Source organism: Aplysia californica, unplaced genomic scaffold, assembly GCF_000002075.1.
Source record: "Aplysia californica isolate F4 #8 unplaced genomic scaffold, AplCal3.0 scaffold00649, whole genome shotgun sequence".
Taxonomy (NCBI): domain Eukaryota; kingdom Metazoa; phylum Mollusca; class Gastropoda; order Aplysiida; family Aplysiidae; genus Aplysia; species Aplysia californica.
In genome coordinates this window covers 404,649-429,441 of record NW_004797919.1, presented here as the reverse complement: position 1 = coordinate 429,441, position 24,793 = coordinate 404,649, and the positions used below count along the sequence as shown (strand labels likewise).

The following is a 24,793-nucleotide window of genomic DNA, read 5'->3' as shown; positions in this document are numbered from 1 at the left end:
AAAAAGAAACAACAAAAATTCAATAGAAATTCGCAAACCTGCGCAAAGAATGCCAGCTTCTTCACATTGATTATTTTGACGAGCGCCTGATTTCACCACGATGCCTCACATATGGGCCTTTTTTTTTCTCTTCTCCCGAGCATAAGATTTGGCTGTCTCGGCGAGTTTTGCCACCATCTCCTTGTGATCTGACGGGCCCTCGGCGCCAAAATCGACGTCCGTTCTACAGAACCTGAAGTGCTTGAGTTCGTGCCTACTTGTGGCAGTCTGTGGGAAGATGTTGCTGATGGGGCTTTTTGGGAGCAGGTTTATATATATATTTGTCCTTTCCATCTACGATTTCTGTGTTGCTGTTGTAGTTGTTGTTGTTGCTGTGTTGTTGTTGTTGTTGTTGTTGTTGTTGTTGTTGTTGTTGTTGTTGTTGTTGTTGTTGTTGTAGTTGTAATTATTATTAGGCCTATTGTTATTATTGTTACTGTTATTATGATTATTGTTATTATGATTATTATTATTTAAAGCATGGACTGTGAAGGAAACTAGAATGGTAATTTAACACATTTAGATTGTTTAATACTGAGCTTTTGCTGTGTTAAAGTAACATACTGTTTAGGTTGTTTTATATTGCATTTTGTTTCTTTTTTCATTGATTTGTCAGAGCTGAAGGTTTTCCCTTGATCTATTATTGCTTTGGCAGGAAAAATGAGGAACTTTTACGATTTTGTCCACCCTGTGAAGCAAAGTCGAATGGAGTTACTTATTTTTCTTGCAACATTTCTTTTGCAATGTTCATTATTGTGTTTTCGGTGATTTTGTTAGTATTATTAATTAAACCAGGGAGATCACTTCTAGACCTTGACCATCAATAATTTATTAACAGAGACACCAGCCATCCATGTCCAGGTGCTGTTTTACCCTCTTTTTCCTGTCTACGGATTAATATTCTTTTGTCCAATTTGGTTCCACTTCCATGCAGAAAATCACTTCTACCTTGACCATCAATAATTTATCTATAGAGGCACCAGCCATCCATGTGCAGGTGCTGTTTTAGCTGAGATCACTTCTAGTTTTTCTCTCTACAGGTGTTTGCGATTTGCAACAACCTAAAGGAGGTCTACTTTCGCACAGGGGTCACTCGCTCGAACCTCACGGGGAAAACCTGGCAGAAAGTCGAGCTACACGAAGACTTGTCAGTCCTGGCTCGTCACGGCCTGCTGTCGGAGGGCTCTGTTTGTTTCTGTGGCGACAAAAACGCCGTGTGTGAGCTGCACGAGCGACGCCCTCGCTTCTCCTCCGTGACCACCAGCTGCAGCAGCATCAGCAGCGCTACCGTCGCTGAGGAGGACAGTAGCGAGGCGAGCGGCTCGTACTCCCCGCAGCACTTCACCGGCGGGATTCACCACGCTGTTATTCCCCCCGCCTGGGACGCCATGAGAGTTCCCAGCATGATGGAAGAACTGCCGCAAGAGGGGAGTAATAATGATGATGATGTGAATGAAGGATGGCAGCTAGAAAAGGGTGGAGCCGACGATGATCAGATGCAGGATGGAGACGTTTTTGCGCCGGCAGCAGTAGCAGCTATTGAGTCGAGTGTGGCAGAAAGTTTTGCGAGCGAGACTTCTGTTTCCGACACGTTGATGGCTAGCACCGACACGCTGACCGGGACGTCTGTTCCCTCGACAATCACCGCTGTGGGAGACACAAGTGATGTCTACGGCGTCGTAAGTCCGTCTGCTTCACAAGCGTCGACCATTTCTTTGGGTCGGTCGGTGCATTCTGACGAGGCGAGAGAAACTTTCTCCTCGCCCCCACACAAGGCAGCTGAACTCTCGTCTACTTCACCAAGTGCTTCTGGGGTGGGAGATGATGGTGTTATTTCTTCTCAAGGTGGTGAAAGTGTTTCATATTCTCCTGAGTCCGAGAAGTCTGCCAGCTCAGACTCTAACAAGGCAGGCAAGGAACATTCCTCTCTCGCATGGACATCACTATCTGGTAACGGTGTAACGGACGCCGCTTTACAAAGTGACGATTCTGTACAAGGGGGAGTAACTGTGCAGGGTAACTCTGCCTCACACTCTGGTGGCCTCGTGGCCGCCAACAAAGATGTGCATGATCTACAAGAGCGTTCAGCGAATGAAGTCTCGGAAACGCACGCTCCCGAACATTTGTCTGAGCCGGCAACTAAGAGTTCTTTGCCTGTGGGAGATTTACACTCTCATCAGTCATCTCATTCGGATCACAGCGTTTCTGTCACTGCAGAAACACATGGCGCTCACATGGACCCCTCTGGTGACCCGATTGAGAGTGCTGTGTCCAGGAAAACAGTGACCAATGGTGGTGATGGACAGGTTCCTTCTCATGAAGGCAGCGTCGGATTACTCTCTCAGCTCAGCGAGAACGAGACAAAAAAGTCTACTGAAAGTGGTGTTGCTGGTACGAAGGACGGTCAAAGATTAGTGGAAGAAAATTCTCGTGTTTCAAAGTTGAGCTCTGAGGAGACACCACTTAGTGGTGAGGAGGGGGCCAGTAAGTCGAGCCCCCCGGCCTGCAAGGTGAGAGAACCGGGTGAGATCTCTCCTGAGAAAAGTGATCGCTCTCCAAAGTCTGTGATATCAAAACTGCTCGGTCAAATGCATTCCAAGAGCAGTGGTAATGCTGGGCTTAAGACATTACAAACGGGTTCAGAGAAGGGGGCGTCGTATTCCTCTGTCTCTCAACACTCTAAAGATTCGGAGGATTCGATCCCATCTGCTTCTCAGAGTGTGGTGGGTGACAAGGAACACGACTCCGTCGCCCATTCTCCCAAACTTCGGAGGTCGAAGGAAAAACGAGTGAAAATAAGTGATGAAAACAGTATTGTGTTTAAATGTCAAAATAAGAAAAAGTCGAAGAAAAAGAAAGCATTACATGATTCAGTCACAGAATATGAGCGTGGTGGGACAGACAGCGATGTCGATAAAAGTGTAGATGCAACTTCTCTAGGCAGCAATGATACCAGTAGTATTGACGACAGCTCACGCTACGACGAACCAACGTCGCCGGTTCCAGAGTCGAACTTTCCTGCAACAAGTTCTGACAAAGGTCCGGGACATTCTATTGAGACCCCTCTGGTGACAGCAGATCAGCGGGAGTTGGAAGAATCGCATGTGATGACCCAAAGTCTTTCTGATGACCGAGTTGATAGTGCACCACTTAGCCTTAACGATCATACGGCAGCATCTGTGATTTGTGAGCCTACACGTGTCGTCGCTGACATGTCCCTGGTAGCCCCTACTGCAGAGAAAAGTGTTGAAGTCACGCGGAATATTCGTGGAGAAGGGACCCCAGACGTCGGTGAAATGTCGATGGCGTCATCGCACGACGCCAAAGCTTTCTCTGCTTCTGTCGACGTACAGAAAGCTCCAGTCAGCCTTGAGCCAAATCCTGAGTCGCAGAAAAGTATTTCGTTCAGCGAGGAGAAGTCGATTCACTTCGTGGTGCAAAGACAGGAGGAGTCACAAGACGAGAATTTCTCATCGCTTCCTCCGGTGATTGTGGGGAATAACACGGAGTTGTCAGAAAGCAATGTGGAGATGACGATAGACAAAGCCTTCCACAGTCTGGAAGTCTACATGAACGAACACAACCACAAACAAGAAGCTGATGGACACTCGCCGTCTTCCGAGGGTGGTGAGGGTGATGGTCAAGGGAGTCGACCGCCGCTCACTAAGCAAGGCAGTTTTGAGAATGAGCAGAGTCGACGGAGTGCCGAATTTGCCGGGTCCCGTCTCGGCAGTCTCAACTCGTCGATGGCGTCGGACGAAATTATCGATTTTGTCACAGATCTCATCTCTGACGAGGAATTCTCCGCAGAAGCAGAAGAAAAAACAGGAAACTCCTTGGAAAATGAAAATTGTGCGGCCACAGATACTCAAGGCGCTACTCAAAACGGCAGTGGTAGTTCTGAAAGGGGGAATACTAGTGCTTCCAGCGACGCCGGTACCATGAGACAAATGTCAACCGCTAGCTCTGCTTTCAGCGGCAGTGGGTCCACGGACAGAGGCAGCGTTATCGACGTCTTCTCACCCACCGAGACTTTGTCGTCGCAGCCGTTACCCAGCGATGACTCGACCATCCCGGCCGTAGAACCCCAGCCAGCCAGGAAGATATCCCGCTACCGCAAGTCCCCGACCCCCAGCTACGAACCCTCGGGCCCCGTGATCCCCCTGGCGGCCATGACAGAGGCCCAGCCGCGGCTGTGCTGGAGGTGGCTGGATGCCACAAGCTGCGTCATCGACGACCCTCTCAACGTGCCATGGCTCACCACCTCCAGACTCGGTAATTGTGTAGTCTACGTCTGTGTATTTCTGTTCATGACCCACCACATCCACACTCGGTAATTGTCTTAGTCTATGTCTGTGTATTTCTGTTCATGACTCACCACCTCCACACACGGTAATTGTCTTAGTCTACGTCTGTGTATTTCTGTTCATGACTCACCACCTCCACACACGGTAATTGTCTTAGTCTATGTCTGTGTATTCCTGCATTGTTCATAGCTCACTATTTCCAAAAACTGCAATTGTTTTAGTCTACATCTGTGTATTTCTATTCATGGTTCACTATCTCCAGAAACTGTAATTGTCTTAGTCTATGTCTGTGTATTCCTGCATTGTTCGTGATTCACTATCTCCAGAAACTGTAATTGTCTTAGTCTGTGTCTGCATATTTGAAATTTCTGCCTTGTTCATGGTTCACCCCCTCCATACACGGTGATTGTTTTAAAGTCTGTATCTGCATGTTTCAGCATTGTTCATTTACCCCCAACAATGATGACTGTATTTGTCTAGCAATGCGCTTTTCTAAAAAAAAATCTCACAAACACACACTTAGATCAATTTCACTATTTCCCCTGTTTCAGACGACCTGTGTGAATATACAAGTCTAGTTGTTTGTATTTCTGCCTGGCTCGCTGCTTTAAAAAATGATAATTATTGTTTTAGTCTGGATATCCTGAGTGAGTTAAGATGTGCACATTTATAACATGATACAATTTTTTTTAGTTTATGTGTTTCTTGATTCTACATATTAATATCCTGTGGGAAAAAGATATAACAATGATTCAAATATTGTGATCGTCTAATTCTTTAAGCTTCCATTCCCCAGAGACAGGAAATCAAGTTGCTGCGAGGAAAAAGATTTCACGTCACTTGAGGGACGGCATTTTGAGACAGATCGTAAAACGCAACGAGCGGGAGGCATACACTTTCAAGAACATTGAGCAGGCCATTAACAAAGTGAGTGCCGGCAGATGAATATCTGAGTTTCTTTTTGTTCATGAGAGAGGGGCATGATTGTGAATGAATTACAGAATGTTTGTGGTTCTTCAACATGAACGAGGACTTGATGTTGTGTACAGTCGAATCTGTTCTGACAGCCAACTGTCTCCCTCCTTCCCCCCCCCCTCCCCGGGGCAGTGCTACTGACTGAAGCTGTCTATAGGCCATTCCCAAAGGGGGACTTTAAGTTGTTCTTATATACAGTAGAATTGTAAATGGGCTGATTTATCAATGTCATGCTCATACTGTGCCGGAACAACATAGGGGGAACTGCTGTTTTTTTCTTTCCTCATCCTTGCTATCGTCATTTCCTATATTTCTTTTGTATGGTTGTCGCTCTCTTGTGAACTGCTATTTCCGGGCTGCCTTGATAGTCGAAGCAGACTTTGTGCTGTTGAGGCTAGAGAGGTGAGCCGAGTAAGCCTGATTCCCCGTTTGGACTTCTCTCTTGACATCCACCCCTTGGTGCTCCCATGACCTTATGTAGTTGCGAGTGCCGTAAAACTTGACTAAAGCTAACTAAACAGCCACCTGTACTGCCGCAAGCTGACAAAACCCCTCCATGCACATATTCTCTCCCTCCTTTCAACCTCCCTCCCTCCATCACTCCCTTCCCTCTCACACACAAAGACACACATGTAAAGATCTATCCCCCCCCCCCTGTGTTTCAGACGACGTGGGTAAAGAAGGCTGCCATGCACATGTTCCGCTACGACCGTAAGTCCAGCTGGGTTGTGTGTAGCGTGGAGCTGGAGCAGGGCATTGGGAACTTGACCGAGGGTTGTCTCACCGTCCACTACCAGCTCAAGGGCAAGCAGAAGGTGCGTGGGTTCAAGTCCTTTGGAGCGGGGAAGTTGGTTTTTTTACGTAACATCTCTGTTTCATTGCTGGAATGCTGTGTCCTGCTCAGTATGTGTTAGCCCTGACAGGCAGGATGGAAGCAGCCGACCTCCTAAATGATCTTTTAAAAAAATTTATGGAAGGGGGATGAAGCTTTAACAATAAATGCAGAAGCATTATGATGTATTCTCTATTTGTGAGGTTCTTTTATGTAGTTCTTTCATAGTTCCTACGTCTTGTAGAAATTTACAAAAGTTCCCACCAATACATTTTTCACACAAAGTTTTGAAGGAAGTTGAATTATATTTATCTGTAGAATACATAACTCTCACTTTTTTTTTCGTCTCTCAAGATTTTTTTATGTACATCTCTATGCAATTTAATTTTTATGTTACTGTCCTATGAAATATGAAAGTTGTTGCACAGGAAAGTTAATCGATTGTAATATCAAATCTCCTTAAGGAACCTTGCTTTTTTTTTTGTCGCACAAGATGATTTTATTGTAATAGCATAGGAAGATGGAATAATTATTTTGAAAGGTGACCATTGGGAAAATTTTTTGGGGGAATTGCTTAAAGTTAATGTACATCTCTGTCACTTTTTTCTGTTCATACAAGATTTCCAGTAAGTTTATGTACATCCCTCTACAGCACACCTTATGTTCTCTCTTTTTTTCCACACCCAAGATTTTCAATAGTGTCTTGACATGGCTTTGTACTTTTGTAACTCCTCTAGTCTTCGGCGCTTATATGACCTTATTATGTTGCAGGTGCCTTTAGAAAACATACTAAAACAAAAATGTCTTTTTCCTCTACGAAGGAATACTTTCACTACTTTAATGACACGGCATTGTACTTTTGCAGCACACCCAACTATCGCTGAGTGAGATGACGTGCGTGAAGACGAGCTCCGACCCTGACCTTCAGTCGGCCTTCACCGTGTACACCTCGATGACCAACCTCATCCACCAGCCACTCATGCTCAGGGCAAACTCCGAGATGGAGGCCGCTGAATGGGTATGCACACTTTCTCTTGGGTTTTTTTTTTTTGGGGGGGGGGGTTCTTTCTTTTTTTTTTACCTCACCCAGTGGGTGGTTGGAGGGTGCTCTGGTGTGGTTTGCTCCTTCTTTCCTCATCCCCCAGCCACTCATGCTCAGAGCCAACTCGGAAGTGGAGGCCGCTGAATGGGTATGCACACTTTCTCTTGCTTTTGTCTTCTTGTTCTTTTCCTACAGAAATTTTAAAACCTGACTCTCACCATTTTCCACTGTGCTGGATATTCTATCACACACTGTAATAAAAAAGCCCGATCTTTACCTACTGGATATTCTGCCACACACAAGCCCTACCTATACCAAAGATAGTACATAACAAGATGGGCCACTCAGCCCAAAAAGTGTCCGCCGGAAGTCCGCTCTTTGCTTCAGATGGCGCTGCAGTCTGTTTTGAAGCTCTCTTTCGTTTCTCCAGAAGAAGAATAGGAATAGCACCTCCTTGCGTGCGCAGATCGACTGCTGTTCCGGAGTTTTAGGTTTTTTATTTTAATGACCTCTCACCTTTCATTCTAAAGTCAAATTAAACGAAGAAAACAGTCACCCCTTCTTCTGGAAGAGTTTTTTTTGTCAGCGTAACCATTTGAAAAAAGCTTCTTTCCGAAATTTGAAATCTTATTTATTCAAAAACTTGTTAGTTTCACTTTGGTTTTTTTAACACAAGTAGGGTAACTCTGTTCGCAAAGGGTGCGCATTTGTGAAGAGGGCGCCACCGAATTTTAAGGACACTTTTTTAATTGACTTAAAGAGAGAAGTGGACCTTCTTGTTATGTAGACTCTTTGCCTATACCAACTAGATAAGGCTGTTCCACAATGTAAATCTGTGACTACACTTAACAGTGTTGCTTTCCAGTTTGAAATTCATGAATGTTGCTCCCACTTTCATCATTCATTTTTTTTTAGATGAAGAAATAGGAGAAAAAAAAATTCCATGTCCATTATGTATGTGCTATAATCCAGTTGAGTCTGTTTTCTCTGTGTGTGGGTGTGTGTGTGTGTCTGTACGTGTGTGTGTATATATGTTTGTGTGTCTGTCTGTAGATTGGTTACCTGAGTACAGCCAATGCTAGCGCGTGGAATCTGAACCAGCCAATCGCTGCAGGAGCTGTGTGGTCGTGCACCTTCACCGGAGACATCTTTGTCAGCCCGGCGCGATCGGAGGAACAGAAGCCCTTTGACCTGTGAGTTTGTTTTGTTGATTAGATTGGTCTTGATGTGCTTTTCTTTACTCAAACTTAAATCCTTATCTGAAGCTAGATTGTTGGAAGAGTTTTCAAAGCTTATCACCCTTTTAAATTTAAAAAAAAAAGACGAAGGTAACTCTAGAGGCTTGTCCTGTTTATTGTTTTAAAAATTCATTATGTTATATGGTGATGTTGCGTAAAAATCTAGACCATCAACCAAAGCGAAAATGTTGTCCCTGGAAATGAAACATTAAACTGAAAACAACCACCCGAAGCTAAAAATGTTGTCCCTGGAAATGAAACATTAAACTGAAAACAACCACCCGAAGCTAAAAATGTTGTCCCTGGAAATGAAACGTTAAACTGAAAACCGCCACCCGAAGCTAAAAATGTTGTCCCTGGAAATGAAACGTTAAACTGAAAACCACCACCCAAAGCTAAAAATGTTGTCCCTGGAAATGAAACGTTAAACTGAACACCACCACCCGAAGCTAAAAATAGTTCCCTTGCGTCGCCAGATGCTGGGGTCAGCACGGAGGTCACATGAGCGTGGTGGAGACGGGGCCGAGCGGCGTGACGTGGGGGCTGGGCTTTGACCGCATGGCCTACTACTACAACAAGGGCTACGGGGGAGCCATCAGCTCAGGTCTGTTGTTGTACTTTTTATTATGTCAGTGTTTTTTACTAGAGTTGGGTCAGGCTCGCCAAATCAGCGCCCGCGAGCAACAAACTTTTTGCTGGTACTACTTGCAAATGAACGGACAGGTAATGAGCCATTCGCTTTGTGAAGATTCATCCGTTTAACATCAGACACAGACATAACAGTTCGTTTAGCGAACGAGCAGATCGGCGGACTCCATGCATTCGAGCGGGCGAATAGACAGAAGGAGCGACTCCATGCTTTGCATACTACTACTACTATTATTACATCCCCACACCCAAGAAACATACTGAATTGAGGTTCGCAGTCCGTTCGCTCTTGTCTGCCAGCCAAGAGTTCGTCCGTTTGCCCGCTAGCTAAGTGAATAAAATTGTGGAGTGGACCCAAAAATGAACCAAATTATGGTTCGCAGTTCTGTTCGCACGGCCATCCACTACTTGCTTGCTCTGGCTGCATCTGCGAGCGACAAACCCATCCGTCCATTCGCCCCAACCCTAGTTTTTACGCCCTCATCAACACGCTTTATATCATTGAGGAGGCGGGTTTTCGATCCTGTTTGTCAGGCCCAACCCAAGCTGAGAGGGATAGAACGTCCCAAGAGAAAGACCGAGATACTCGAACGTCCCAAGAGAAAGACCGAGATACTCGATAAAAAATTTCCCCGCACTGAAGAATTGACCTTGGGTCTCCTGTGTGCAACAGTAAAGTTGTGTTCCGTTCTGTGAAGTTGTTAAAGGGGCTTTGTTTGTTGGGAAAAGGAAGTTATTATTTAATTGCTTATATGCAGTCATGATAAAATGTTACTGTTAAATTGCTTATTGATTGTCATGGAAAAAATTCTTTTGTTAAATTGCTTATTTGTTGTCAGGGAAAGTTTTATTTTTAATTGCTTATTTGTCATCGTAGAAAATTTTGTTGTTAAATTGCTTATTTGACGTCATGAAAAAAACATTTGTTTAAATTGCTTATTTGTAGTCATGGGAAATTTTTTGGTTAAATTGCTTATTTGTTGGCATGGAAAAAGGTTATTGTTAAATTTCCTTTTTATAGTAATGAAACAAGTTTCAAGTTAAAAGTGCTTGTTTATTGTACGAAAGTAGTTAAAGATAAAATGCTTGTTGTCTATCTTAGAATGATGAGTTGTTTACAAGGATATTACTTTAAAATGTATTAAATAAATATGTTCGTTCATGCTTGTGGTGCTCTGGGTCGTTTTTGGGGGGGGTTGTTGTTTTTTTTACTTTACAGCATTTATTGGAATTTCGAACAATGGTAAATGTACTTGATTTGGAAAATACTTACATACAATGTGCTTTGTAGATAATTTGTGTAAGTTTGTAGATATTTTTGTCTTATCTGGGTTTTTATTATTTATTTTTTTGGTCTGTTCTGTCTTGGTTCTCAGGCCAGGGTGCTTTGTCTGACAACACGGTGCCCGTGACCGACTCTCACCGCGTGTTTGTCTACGAGAACCAGAAGTGGTTCCCTGTGGTGGGCTGGTGCAACAAGTGAGTGCCGCAGTGTTGTAGTCTTGACAAGTGTGTGATCATTCCATTCTTTATATACATCCTTATAGAAAGTAAATATTTATATACATCTTTATAACAAAAGTGGGATCATGACATTCTTTAAATACATCCTCATCTCGTGCGCTCATATGACCTTATGCAGTTGCAAGCGCTGTTAAACACTTAACAACAAAAAAACCCTGTCCTCATAACAAGTGTGGTCTAGAGCAGTTGCTACCAACCTCGGCGATATCTCCCACTAGTGGGGGATTTAGTAGTTTTGATTGGCTGTTGGGGTCAACTGTGTAGTGACAGGTGTTTATTTTATGTCCCTTTGGGAAATATATATAGGTCGGCGGAACGAAAGTTTTATCCTCTTAAAAGTGGCAAAAGTGGGCGCTGGCCAAAAAGAAGTTTGACTTTACTCAAACTTTCAAACCGCTTGGTCTTCTCTTTCCTTCTCATTTTCCTGCCATTACCATTTTCTCCATTGAGTCACGTCGGAAAAAATTTTCTTTCATTACTTTGAAGGTTTAATTTTCCCTTTTTTTTTCCCGTCGTTCAACAGGGGTGTGTTCAGCAACAACTTCCACTGGGTCACCGAGACTGGTCGCAGCGTGGCTTCTGTGGACGCCGTGAAGCTACCGTCTTCCAAGTGGCACTGGGTACGGTAAGGTCACAGTGTGGCCTAGAATTTTGTCACGCAGCCTAATGTTTAAGAATCTGTGTCTTTACTTTTACTGTCCAGTTGTGGTTGTTTGAGTAAGAGTGTGTGCATGTATGACTGCATGAGTGAGAATACATGTATCTAGAGGAGCTTACCTACTTACTTACTCTCTCCCTATACCGTCAGGTACATAAGGTGGAGAACAGTCGACGTTACGTTTGTGGAAAATGGGGGAAAATGCATGTCTATTGCAACAGTAATAGCAGCTGGACATACTTCCAATTCAAAAATAGATTACCTGGTAACAGATTCGCATGTGTTCAGTTCTAGGTTTGTAAACATTTTGCAAGTGTATGAATACTCCTGGCTAGTTGAGTGTTCTTATGATAAAATTACTATTTTGATGACATCTCAGTTTTGATTTGCTCACTTATGATGAATTGCTTGTGGTGGTTTTGTCCCGACAGATCAGTGATTGGATGGTAGACTTCAGCACCCCGGGGAGCGTGGACAGACACGGCTGGCAGTTCTGCAACAACATCAACGGGTCAGTCACAGACTTTTTTCATTCTGCTACCTGTAAACATGTTATTTTAGATTGTGAAAACGAATCACAGTAGTTGCGTTTTTTTTTTAGGGGATGTAATTTAACTCATTGCCCTACAGTAAATGTAGTGATGTGCATTTGCTGTGTGCTGACATGAGCTCTGTATGACCTACACCTTTCAACTGTTTGGTGGGGGGGCTCTCGTGGCCTAGAGGTTAAGGTGTTGGCCTCTCATTCAAAGGTCCTGGGTTAGAATCCGGGTAGCGACCGAAAAATTTTCTTCTCTAAAATTGTCTCCTTTCACCTCCTTTCCTGCTCTCTAGCAATGTTCTGTTGTCTGCTTTCATTTCCACTTTCTGCCCCCACCCCTTCACCACCTTTGCCCCCTCCTCTGGGCTCCTGACTCTTTCTACAGCCTTTCTACTGCTACTCCTTGGATCCTCCTTACTGCTGTCTTTCTGCCACACCCCTGATCTTCTGGTAGGAAAGATCTGCACCTAGCCTTCTCGGACAAGGGCGAAAAATCTCGGAGGGCCTGTGTGCAAGTTGCACACGTTAAAGATTCCCTGGTGGTCTAAAATCGATAAGAGTAGGCTTCGGCCGCCACCCGGGCAAAATTCAAAATTTCCTACCAACTGAAAATATTAGGTGTGTCCCGCGCGCTCATATGACCTTATGCAGTTGCGAGCGCCGTAAAACCCTTTACAAAAACCAAACCAAGCTGTTTGGTTTTGAGGGGAAAATTGATTGAATTGCTTTGCTGCTCTCCCCTCCTCCTCCCCCCTCCCCTCCCCCCCCCCCCACACACACACTAAACAAAAGAAAAGCAAACAAGGAAAAAAATTATAGTGTTCTTTTAAGAGTCCTTTTTAATCTTTAGCTGTTAGATACAGTCCAAGTAGTCTTGGAATCTTGCTCAGAAAAGAGTGAGGCATGTTTGTTTTGTCTCAATCTCGCTCCTCTTGTTTGCATCTCCTTTACTTGTCATTTTGAAACAGGCTCACAGTGAATACATTTACTCAGCTCCTAACAGTGAATACATTTACTCAATTTCTAACAGTGAATACATTTACTCAGCTCCTAACAGTGAATACATTTAAACTGCTCCTAACAGTCACTCAGCTCCTATCAGTGAATACATTCACTCAGCTCCTAACAGTGAATACATTTACTGAGCTCCTAACAGTGAATACATTTACTCAATTTCTAACAGTGAATACATTTACTCAATTTCTAACAGTGAATACATTTACTCAGCTCCTAACAGTGAATACATTTACTCAATTTCTAACAGTGAATACATTTACTCAATTTCTAACAGTGAGTACATTTACTCAATTTCTAAAGTGAGTACATTTACTCAGCTCCTAACAGTGAGTACATTTACTCAGCTCCTAACAGTGAGTACATTTACTCAGCTCCTAACAGTGAGTACATTTACTCAGCTCCTAACAGTGAATACATTTACTCAGCTCCTAACAGTGAATACATTTACTCAGCTCCTAACAGTGAATACATTTACTCAATTTCTAACAGTGAATACATTTACTCAATTTCTAACAGTGAATACATTTACTCAATTTCTAACAGTGAATACATTACCTCAATTTCAGGCCTTTCCACGCTCACCAGAACATCCGGGACAATTTCCGAAGACGACGCTGGGTCAGGTATGTGATGGAGGCCTTTCTGTTATACTGTTGTATTTCCACAATCAAGATGTTGTCGCCTCGGAACTATTTTGTCCCAGCCGCACTCTTTACTTGAGTATATTTTAGACAAGATAATTCTGAGGGGACAAAGTGTCTTGTAACTTTTTTATTATAACCAACGTAGGTTGAACAGCACATGAATATCTGTGTAAGACCTAAGTTGGTAGCTGTTAGGGACAAGCGGGCTAACCCAGATTTCGGGGGTTTCCAGAAATCTTGACCTCCACCAAAAGTGGGCATTGCCCTACTTGTATAGGAGAATTTTGGTTTCATTGGCGTGTATTTATTTATTTTTTTGTTATAGAGAAAACTCTCCTTATCTTTTTAAAGAAACTGAACAAGGGTCCAGAAACTTTACCTTCGACTTTCTCTAAACCGCATTTTTCGGGATAGCCCCCTTGTGCTTAAAAGCGACCAATTGTGTTGATGAGAGCGTATCACATATGCAGTCATGGTCGATATCTTTTCCTTATCGTCATGCGTCTGTTCTCCTGTCCTTTCAGACGATGTCGCCTGACGGTGGTGGGTCCGTGGCAGACGGCCGGCTCCCTGGAGCTTGTCGACGTGTCCATCCAGGTGGATCCTCTGATGACCAGCTCTGACCCGGTCATCATGTGGGCGGTCGGGGCCAACGGGGACGTGCTGTGTCGCAACGGGGTCACGGCCAGCAACCCTCTGGTGAGGGTTTTAACAATTTGACATCATATCTTCCGGCCGATTGGCGATGTTTACCTCCCAGTTTCTTTGGATTTTCCCCAAAATGCCTTTGCCTTTGATGGCAAGAATTTTTACAATATGAGCCTTTGATAGCAAAGTGTTAAGTTCTTGCTTGAATGAGTGTGGAAAATAGTGGGGACTTGAATGAAATACATAGTGTAGTCCAGATTGTATTATATTGTGGAAATTTTATGTTCTGAGGACTCAATGAGTTGCTTGTATTGTGAAAATGAGATCTGTGGCCTTTGAGAAATTAATTTTTGAAAAGGAAAGTTTGATGTACCAGTCTTATATGACTTGGTTTCTTGAATTTTTATAAAGGACTTTTTTGAGTTATCAGTTCGACCATGTCTTGTAATCAAGGTTTTATTCCAATAACTTTTTGCCGAATCTTTGAATCGTTTGTGTCGTGAAATATACAGGCCTGTGGGCGTAAAGGAAAAAAAAATTAGATGGTTGCTTGACTTTTTAGAGTGCCTTTCTCCTTCGGCTTTTTATTAAAGTCTTCCTTTGCAGCTACTGTCCTTTTCTATTCATTGACAGCATAATTTGGCTTTTTGAGTCATGAAAGAATGGATACCTGGCTATAGGCAGCAAAAGATTGTGCTAGCTTTTTAGTGTTTGTAAGGGTATAATCGGCTGCTTTCGCTGTAAGTTTCTTGGGAATCTGAGAATGTTTCTGGATGTTCTTCGGTCTTTGTGTGGTTGAACTGGTTTTTTTTTGTTACTGTGAAATATTTTATCCCATGTGAATGAATGATGACTTTTCAGTGATCATGTGATTGGTGTAAAGTGCTCAGAGCTTATACTCGTATGGGATAGAGCGCTATATAGTCTATTATTAGTATTATTATTTTTATTATTATTATTGTTATAATTATTGTTATTATTATTATTTTTATTATTTGGACAATGTGTCGTATCCTCAGGGCAAGAGCTGGATCCATGTGGCTACAGCCCTGGACAAACCCTTCAAGTCTATCTCCGTCGGGGGAAGATACCGGGTATGGGGGATCGCCAGCGACGGCTCCGCGTGGTATAGGGCCGGAGTTACCCCCCATAATCCTGCTGGTAGGTTACAGCAACAGTTTTCAACTCAGGGTAGTATGTTGATTGATTATTGGGAAGTGGTTGGTTTTTTTTTTTTCCTTTAAAGTTTTTTGGGGAGGGTTGGTTTTTTGTTTTTTGTTTTTTATTTTATATTCTATTCCAACATGTAACTTGAACTGTTGTTTATTGTTGTGTCTTGTTTGCCTAGAGACAAACTGAGGTGTCTGACTTGACTACACCCCTCGCCCCCCTCCCCCTCCCCACGGAGCAGTGCTACTGACTGAAGTTGTCTTTAGGCCATTCCCAAAGGGGAAATATTACCATGTTCTTATGCAGAGTAGAATTGTAAACAGGCTGATTTATCAATGTCATGCTCATACTGTGTCGGAACAATATTGGGGGAACTGCTGCTTTTTCTTTCCTCATCCTTACTATCGTCATTTTTCCTCTACTTCTTTTGTCACTCTCTTGTGAACTGCTATTTCCGGGGTGCCTTGATAGTCGAAGCAGACCTTGTGCTGTTGAGGCTAGAGAGGTGAGCAGAGTAAGCCTGATTCCTCGATTGGACTTCTCTGTTGACGTCCACCCCTCGGCGCTCATATGACCTTAAGAGGTTGTGAGCGCCGTAAAACCGTATTAAAACGTGACTTGACTACCAAAATCTTACTGTTCAGCAGTTTGTTGACAGATTTTACAAACAATTTTGATTCTGAAATGCAACTTGAGCTGTAGAATATTGTTTTTGCAGTGTTGTTTTTTTTCTTTTTGTAATTTTAGAGGAAAAAACCCACAAAATTTAATGGCAGGTTCTATTTACACTTACACTCATCTTTGTTGACGTTTTTCATATGTGAGGCATGGTGGTGAAATCAGGCGCTCGTCAGAATGATGAAATCGAAGAAACTGGCACTTTTCTGACCGTCTGTCAATTTTTATCGAATTTTTGTCTTTTGAATCTACACCTTTAAGGTCCATTTAAAGCACATTTCTTTGTGGATTTTACAGAAAAATGTTGATTTAAAACACAAAAATGTAAATTTGCAGTTTCTAAGGACTCTTAAGCTTTGGAAGCTGCCGAACTTTGGCGGCCATTTTCTGGCTAATTTTACCTCTGAAACCAGGCGACCCCCATCTCCTTCAATCGTAAATATCTGGACTTCTATTCAAGATAAGCGTGTATTTTTCTCGTCAAAAGATGGCCAAATAAGCACGCTTTAAGATAATACCAATAACTCCAGATGCCCAAAAAATGACGAGCGCCTGATCCGAATGCGTCGTGACACATATACACTCTAACCAAACATAGTGTAGTGAATAGAGTATAGAGTAGGAATATATGGATTTTTGGTTGCTCTTGCCAGCCAGTTTCTTCGATTTTATACTCACACTTCCCTTCCCCCTTTCGGCCCCTTTCTTCCAGGCAAGCGATGGCTGCAAGTAGTCCCCCCACCCCCGGGGAACTTTGTCCTTCATCAGCTGTCTGTGGGGGCCACGGCTGTGTGGGCAGTGGACACTGGAGGTCAGTGATGAGAGACCGAGATATTCTGATTGCCGTTTTGGACTGTTTGTGGGGGGTTTTGGGGTGGGGTTTTTTCGATTTTAGCGTTGACAGCTCTCAGTTTATATAAAGTATTCCCTCGCTGTACCGTGGTTCACATTTTGCAATCTTGGTTCATCTCATTTTTTTCCGGCCGAAAATTTTAAAAAAGACAAAACAGGGAAGTTTTGTTGACTCACCAATTTTGGTAAAGTTATTAAAGTGATGTCTTTATGTTTAGGTGCAGAATAGTTATCGTCTATGCCTTTCTCACTCTGCATCAGGTTATAGGCCATGAACAAACACTTTCCCACTTTCCCCATCCCGGGCTAGCCTCTTGATGTTATTCCATGTTTTTCTGTACATCAGTCTATGTGACTCTTCTTCAGATTCCATGTGGCCTTCACCGTAACTCTATCTGTGCGCCCTGGGGTCTTTTTGTACCCCCGGGGTTGTTTTCTTCATATTTTAGAATACTTCTATTACGAAGTTCTCTTTGAAACTTTCAGTATTTCTCAAAAAATCATTTTGACAGACTGCTATGCAAAGCGTAGGGGTCGCATTAACGAGTAAATTTTCTCTGTGGAAAATGGTGGCACAGAGTTCCCCACGTCATATGGATACAATAGTAAAACATGACGTACGGATAGGGTTAAGTGGTGGCACAGAGTTCCCCACGTCGTATGGATATGATAGTAAAACACGACGTACGGATAGGGTTAATCTCTTACCCTGTGGATGCAGTTAAAGTCTATGTTTCCTCAAAATGCACTAAGACGTCCACTCATCTGTTTTCTCTTCACTTTCGGCAGACAACCTGTGGCGTCGAGAGAACATAACCTCGACCTTCCCAGAAGGCACGGGCTGGGAGCTGGTGGCCAGTCGGGTCAAGCGGGTGAACGTGGGACCCACCGACCAGGTGACTGACCATATAGGGAGCTGTACTCTGATGAATATGTCATGTGTCCGCTCTTTAACATTTGATTTTTTAAAAATTTCTTGTAATCCTGAAAATGTGACGTTGATTGTTTTTTCCATTGTGATCATTTAAAAAATTACGAGATCAGGAAATGTCTATTACAGTTTGGTATGAATTATGTGAAATGAGAGGGGAAAATGTCTTTTATCATTTGGTTTAGATTAACGTAGTATGATGGGTTGAGAGAAAGAAAATTTCTTGTATCGTTTGGTCTGAATTGACCTATGATGTGTAAGGAGAATAGAAAATGTCTTTTTTCTTTAGGTATGGATTGATATGCAAGATAAAATGTGAGGCAGCGTGGTGGAATCAGGCTCTCGTCACTTTTTGGGCATGTAGAGTTATTGGTATTATCTTAAAGCTTGTTCACCTGTCTTTTTTTGGATGAAAAAATATCCATTTATCTTGAATACATGTCAAGATATTTGCGAAAGAAGGAGGTGGGGGTCACCTGTTTTCAGAAGTAAAATTAGCGAGAAAATGGCCGCCAAAGATTAGTTATTTCCATAGCTTAGGAGTACGTGGTAACTGAAAATTAAAATTTTTGTGCCTTTAATCAACGCTTTTCAGAAAAATCCACTCAGAAATGAGTTCTTTCATGGACATGAAAGGTGTTGAGCCAAAAAACAAAAATTTGATAAAAATTCACAAACCTGCAGAAAAATGTAAGTTTCTTCACTTTGATTATTTTGACGAGAGCCTGATTCCACCACGCTGCCTCACAAATAATACTTTATTGCCTCAATAGACATATATTTAAGGAGAGTAAGAAATGTCTTTTGCTCTTTAGGTATGGATTGATATATTTATACAAGATCAGGTTATACTTTCTTGTCCCTGTGGATGTACGATGTTGTAATGAGAGTGTAAATGTTTGTTTGTCGTCGTCAGGTGTGGATCGTCGCCGATGCGTATTTCTCCAAGATGAAGCATGGGCCGGGGGTAATCTACAACAGAGTGGGGATCTCACCGTCCAAACCGTCGGGCACCGACTGGGAGGTGGTCATTGGGGTGAGTTGTGCACATGAGCACAGGACTGATCAGTCTCTGTTCAGACCAGTTCAGTGGGTTATTGGTGGGTGCTCTGGTGTGGTTTGCTCCTTCTTTCCTATCGAACATCTATCGTCCTGATCTCACCTCCTTCTTTTTTATGTATGTTACTCTCTTGTAACACCTCTAATCTTCGGCACTTATATGATCTTATTGTGTTGCAAATGCCGAAAAACTCTTACTGAAACTAAAAAAGACCAGTTCAGTTTAGCCACGTCCACTGAGGTTTATCGAGTCGTGTCTGTGTCCTACTGCTTTTTAATATATTTTTTTTATAGTATGTAAATTTTTCTATAATAAGTAAATTTTTAGGGCACTTGCAACACAATAAAGTCATATAATCATATAAGTGCAGAAGATCTTATAAATACAGAAGATTAGAGGTGTTACATGAGAGTAACAAACACAAAAAAGGAGGAGAGATAAGGACGACAGATGTTTGATGAGAAAGGAGCAAAGGGTTATTTCCTGAAATGATAACCAAAACATTTGTGAGGTGTGCTGACAAAATGAGTTACTTCTCGCAATTCACAAATGGAGATATTGGCCAAAAATCAACGCTAGGATCAAATTTGTAGATTCTCCGTTGATACCGTACTCTTTAACTCTAAACATGCCTTTTAATTATTTCATCTCATAAATTGTAAAAACTTCACCGATAAGCGTGAAGTATCTACTTCCATAAAATGCTTGAATTTGAGAAGTAATTCATTTTGTCAGCCCGTCTCACCTTTGATCTGATCTGATCTCTTCCCAGAGTGGCTGGGCCCATGTGTCCGTGCGAGGAGTCACGCGGCAGAAACAGCAGAGTGGGGACCCGAGCAGCAAGAAGGACGAGAACTGGGAGAAACGATGATGATTGTGTTGTCACGTGACCTCTGGTTGTGTCACACGACCTCTGATTGTGTGTCACGTGACCTCTGATTGTGTCACACGACCTCTGATTGTGTCACGTGACCTCTGATTGTGTCACGTGACCTCTGATTGTGTCACGTGACCTGTGGTTGTGTCACATGACCTCTGAGTGTGTCACGTGACCTCTGATTGTGTCACATGACCTCTGAGTGTGTCACATGACCCCTGATTGTGTCACATGAACTCTGAGTGTGTCGTTGACATCCGGCAGCTATGGTAGAGAGCGTGTGTGAGTTGTGGTATGCTGAGAGAGTAGTGCAAGAAATCGTTTAGGTGGAGACTTCTGTTCTGTATGTGGTTGGCAGTCCACATTTATGGTTGATATGCGATGTGAGTTTCCTTTTGCTCATAAACTTAACAGCGAAGTAATACTCATGAGTTTTAGTTTGTACTGATCATCGTCATCGTCATAAAGTGCCGGATCTGAAACAGACAAGGGCAGTCGTGATTTGACATTTCATTTCTCCACTGGGAAACTCTAGCACCAGCTAAAGAAATGTGAAACGTGGTGACAAAATGAGTTGCTTCTCAGATTTCTAGCCTTATGGAAAAAGATATATCACGTTTAGAGGTGAAATTTGTACAACTTATTAGTGGGAAATAATGAAAGGCATTTTATATTTAGATAAAGTGGCATTAATAAAAATTCTACAAATTTTACCCTAGTGTCGATTTTGAAGCCAATATCTCAATTTGTGGATAGCGAGAAGTAACTCATTTTGTCAGCACGTCTCCCAAATGTCTATCACTATCAGGTGCTGTGAGCGCCAGATGCCCACAGCAACCCAGTATTATACCAATTATGTTATACTCAGTGTTGTACCAATTTGACAATACATCACATAAAGTTAATGATAAAGGATGAGCTCTTGTTTCATTCCACTCACAGGTTTTGAAGATGTTCATTATGAAGAATTAGGGGGTTGGGACTCCACCAAAAGAGATAAGGGAGTGGGGGGAGGGAGGGAGGGGGGGGGTGGCGATGTGCTCCCTGCAGCCCATAGTGATTGTGATACAAACTTTTTGGGGTACCGTACTCGAGAATATCTCGGTCATGAGATAGTTGGTTATGCTCAACCCAAGTACGGATAGGAGGGTTTTTGTGACTTGAATGCTTTATTTCTAATATTTGAACTTACACTTTTTTCCCCGCCCTTTAGACTGCACGCAAGAACTCTTTATCCTCCCTCAGGGATGCTACTGGACTTTTGTAAAATTTACATTTTTTTCTAGACGGATAATCTTCAGCTGCCGCAGATCTAGATATCTAGATTTCTCACAAGCGTGAGACTGAGTGAGCAAGGCTAGGCCGTGCCTACATTTGAAATAGGACCTAAACATCCGGTTGATCATACACATTTTGATTCAGCGAGTGTACTTGCGTTGATTAAAAATATGGATCCTCGTGCCACTCCATCCGTACATGGAACAAAATGGGAAACCGGCTTCTCACCCAACCATTTTTGCGTCGTTATCGGAGAACGGATCCGATGAACGGAAAGCCGATTTAAGAACGGATGATGCCCGTAATAACAGGAAAAAAACTGAAATAATGGAAAAACGACATCTCTGCTGACTGCTGTAGACTATTCTATCACAAAATGTTCTGTAACCACTGGTTTGTATTCTGCTGAGATTCAGTTGTTGTTGTTTTTTGTCACATCAGCGTTCCAGGCAGTGAATCAAAAACCTCAGTATTTTTAAAACAGTTTTCCACTGTTTGGATGCAGAGTATTTTGTTGCAAAGTGATTTACTTAAGAGAAAGTTCAGAGGAGAATATTGGGTAACTCTTCTTTTGGCCTTTATTAGTCTTTGTGTTCTGAAAGTAGTTCAGATTATTTGTGTTCTTTAGGCATGAAAAGTTTTGGGTTTTTTGGGGGTTTTTTCTTTCTTGCTGTCAGCCTGTTTCATTGTTGTGTGTTATGATTTGATTCTTATTAAAACTGCTGCAGGGTACACTAGAAGTTGTGGACATATTGTGCTTCTAGAACTGATGAATATTTTATTGTAATGCTTAAAATGGAATGGGTGGTGTGTCCCCATGTCAAACTAATGGCGCAGATCTTGCGCTCAGTTCAGTATTACTCTGTTGGGACAAAAGCATGGTGGCCGCCTGTATGATGTTATCGTCACAAAAAGAGGGAGGTCGATTGAAATGAGGATTACAGAAAACCAATGATCAAAATGGAAAAAAATATTAGAATTATTGTATCACGATGAACCAGTTTATTGGCCACCATTTTCACAGGGTTGTTTGTTTTTTGTTGTGTTCCGGCGAGTCCAAGCAGAAGGAAGAGAAAAGTTTTTTGTTGTGTTCCGGCGAGTCCAAGCAGAAGGAAGAGAAATGTTTTTTGTTGTGTTCCGGCGAGTCCAAGCAGAAGGAAGAGAAATGTTTTTTGTTGTGTTCCGGCGAGTCCAAGCAGAAGGAAGAGAAAAGTTTTTTGTTGTTTCAGAAAAACATTGTAACGTAATTATCATTTGTCATATCTATAACTATATTATAGATTTTGAAGTTCACATTTCTATTTAGGGATGGGGGAGGGGAGTAAATCATTAGACCAATAGTTCTATGTCAGTTTCCTTTCAGTCTTGGCACATTCTTGTGGGTTTTCTGTTGTTGGCCTTCTACTTTTGTCTTATGGAAAACCTTGTGTTCTGTTTTAATCTGTGACTGTTAAACAAAAAAACACAAAATTATATGACTTTTACAATGTTGATTTCGCCTGTGTCTAAGCTTTTGATTAACACTGCTGTGTCTAAGCTTTTGATTAACACTGCTGTGTCTAAGCTTTTGATTAACACTGCTGACCCATTTATTTATTTTTAGGTGTATGTGCGATGTTCAGAATTTCTGTTGCTTTCCTTTTAGTTACTGTTTCAGCATTTTGCAGTAGGTAAGATTGAAGAATACCGGACCAGCGGACTGACTTTGCCTATGTCTCAACCTTAGGAATTCATGATTTTCCCCAGTTTTTAATATCTCTCAATGGAGAATTTCGGACCGGTAGATCTATTCATTAAAATTTTGTCAGGGGGCAGATCCCCCTGAACCCCCCCACCCCCACCCCCTCCTCCACCCCAACCGCCCACCCCACATTCTCGCGCTATAATGTATATGAGTGGTCCGGTATTCTTCAATCTTCCCTTGCAGTAATACAAAATGCTTTTGAGACAGTCGAGGTAATTTTTGCAATGAAATAATATGCGAGATAGTAATAACTAAAGCATATGTTAAAAAGGGTTTCAGATTTCAGGACATTCTGAATACATTTATCCTTAACACTTTCTGCCCATGCAGCTCGCAGAGCGCGCAACACTTGTGCCCACGGACCTGGATACAGGTGCGGTACATGCTGTATCATATCACACCGTCGCCGATCGGCGTCCTGAGGGGGCCAAGTGTTAAGTCTGGGTGCAGAAGTCATGCAATAGCAGACAAAAAAATAAGGGTTGTTATAAGCTTTTGGCAGGGATTGTTAAGCTGATAAAGACTGAATCATTCCATTTTGTGTTGTAAAACATTCCTTTTGTCAAATACAGTAATGTAGACAATAGTAATAATGATGATGATGATAATAATAATAATAATAATAAATGGCATTTATATAGCACTCAACCCCACTTAAAGAACACAGACTGTGAGTACTTTACAAAGTATACTTAAATATTTATACAAGAAGTAACAAATAAATAAACAGTACATTGTGTTCTGACTAGGGATCTTGATATATAATATATATATCTTTTGTCTAAAAACAGAAGTTACTTGAGTTGACTTTTGAATGATTTGATCTCTTGTAAAATACTTAAAATTACCAGTCTGTGAGTTCCAGATCTTGGGACCATGAAAGATTTAGAATTAAATAAGACAATCAGTCTTTGTGTGGGGCAACGTAATGTGTTGTCAGAAACATTAGTTTCTGTCTTGTGGGTTATGTCACTTTTGGGGGATAAAGTGAGTGAGTGATTTAACCCTTTATCTCCTGAGGGGAGCCCTCTTTTGGTACAAAACTGGACAATGACATAAACGTCACTAAATTACTAAATTGGGCATTAAATCAAAAGAAATGAACCTATTTTGATACTCCTTCGTCGAATGAAAGAAATCGTGGTAAGAGAGAGACCTGTTTTCGGCATTTGCCGAAAGTTGACATAACAACGTCGTTGTAAAGGCACGGCCGCTCTGATCACGAGCCGCTGGGAGTGGCTTGCCAGAAACAAGGGATTTAGAGGTTCATACAAATTATATAATTATGGATTCTTGGATCAAAGATTTATGACTTAACTCTTCTCTTAGTTTACAAAATGTACACTGTCAGTTTTCTCATCCAATTTTTCAGCTTCACAAATTTCTCTACAGCCACTCTTCTTATAAAACTACATCAACTACGTGTCTGTGGGCGGTTGGCGGATGCTCTGGTGTGGTTTGCCTCTTCTTTCCTATCAAACATCTATCGTCCTGATCTCTCCTCCTTCTTTTTTGTGCTTATTACTCTCTTGTAACACCTCTAATCTTCGGCACTTATATAACCTTATTGTGTTGCAAGTGCCGTAAAACTCTTACTAAAACTAAACTGAACTACTTGTATCTGTAAAAACAAGCGAGCAGTGCTGCTTGCTGCTTCCTGTTCAACTGGCGTGTACTTATGTTCAAAATGTGGCAAACTTTTCCCTGCCAGAATTGGTCTCATCAGCCACAGCAGAAGCCACAAAGCATCTTAATGTTTATAATTCTGAATTCTAACTCTTCTATTTCGCTGGAGAAATGTTGTCCCCTGGGGATGTAGGCTATTGGTCATCGTCAGACATTGACGGACAAGCTGTTGTTATAATTATTACTTAAGAGTTATTGCACAGAGCCGTGGGCTGTACTGTGTTCTACAATAATACATGTTTTATGTAATGTGTGAGTGCTGTACAGTGTTCTACAGTAATACATGTTTTATGTGAAGTGTCAGTGCTCAGAGCTGCTACGATAATACTACATGTAGTTTTATGTTATGTATGAGTGCTGTACAGTGGTCTGCTATAGTTCTATAATACATGTTTTATGTAAAA

At 42.1% G+C, this 24,793-nt stretch overlaps 1 protein-coding gene across 2 annotated transcripts in view; it reads left to right on the top strand.

The window, feature by feature from the left end:
• LOC101857598 (tectonin beta-propeller repeat-containing protein 1) overlaps positions 1 to 20,678 on the top strand; it is a 27,376-nt gene extending 6,698 nt beyond the window's left edge. For both annotated transcript variants that reach the window (XM_035972330.1, XM_013087867.2), the window contains exons 8-23: positions 1,080 to 4,314; positions 5,143 to 5,273; positions 5,987 to 6,136; positions 7,019 to 7,171; positions 8,249 to 8,388; positions 8,910 to 9,037; positions 10,458 to 10,560; positions 11,129 to 11,225; positions 11,695 to 11,774; positions 13,388 to 13,444; positions 13,990 to 14,164; positions 15,133 to 15,274; positions 16,674 to 16,772; positions 17,603 to 17,709; positions 18,661 to 18,780; positions 19,577 to 20,678. In XM_035972330.1, the coding sequence (XP_035828223.1) occupies positions 1,080 to 4,314; positions 5,143 to 5,273; positions 5,987 to 6,136; positions 7,019 to 7,171; positions 8,249 to 8,388; positions 8,910 to 9,037; positions 10,458 to 10,560; positions 11,129 to 11,225; positions 11,695 to 11,774; positions 13,388 to 13,444; positions 13,990 to 14,164; positions 15,133 to 15,274; positions 16,674 to 16,772; positions 17,603 to 17,709; positions 18,661 to 18,780; positions 19,577 to 19,675 (5,016 nt within the window). In that variant the 3' untranslated portion in view covers positions 19,676 to 20,678. The remainder of the gene's footprint in view (positions 1 to 1,079; positions 4,315 to 5,142; positions 5,274 to 5,986; positions 6,137 to 7,018; positions 7,172 to 8,248; positions 8,389 to 8,909; positions 9,038 to 10,457; positions 10,561 to 11,128; positions 11,226 to 11,694; positions 11,775 to 13,387; positions 13,445 to 13,989; positions 14,165 to 15,132; positions 15,275 to 16,673; positions 16,773 to 17,602; positions 17,710 to 18,660; positions 18,781 to 19,576) is intronic.
• The last annotated feature ends 4,115 nt before the right edge of the window (positions 20,679 to 24,793 follow it).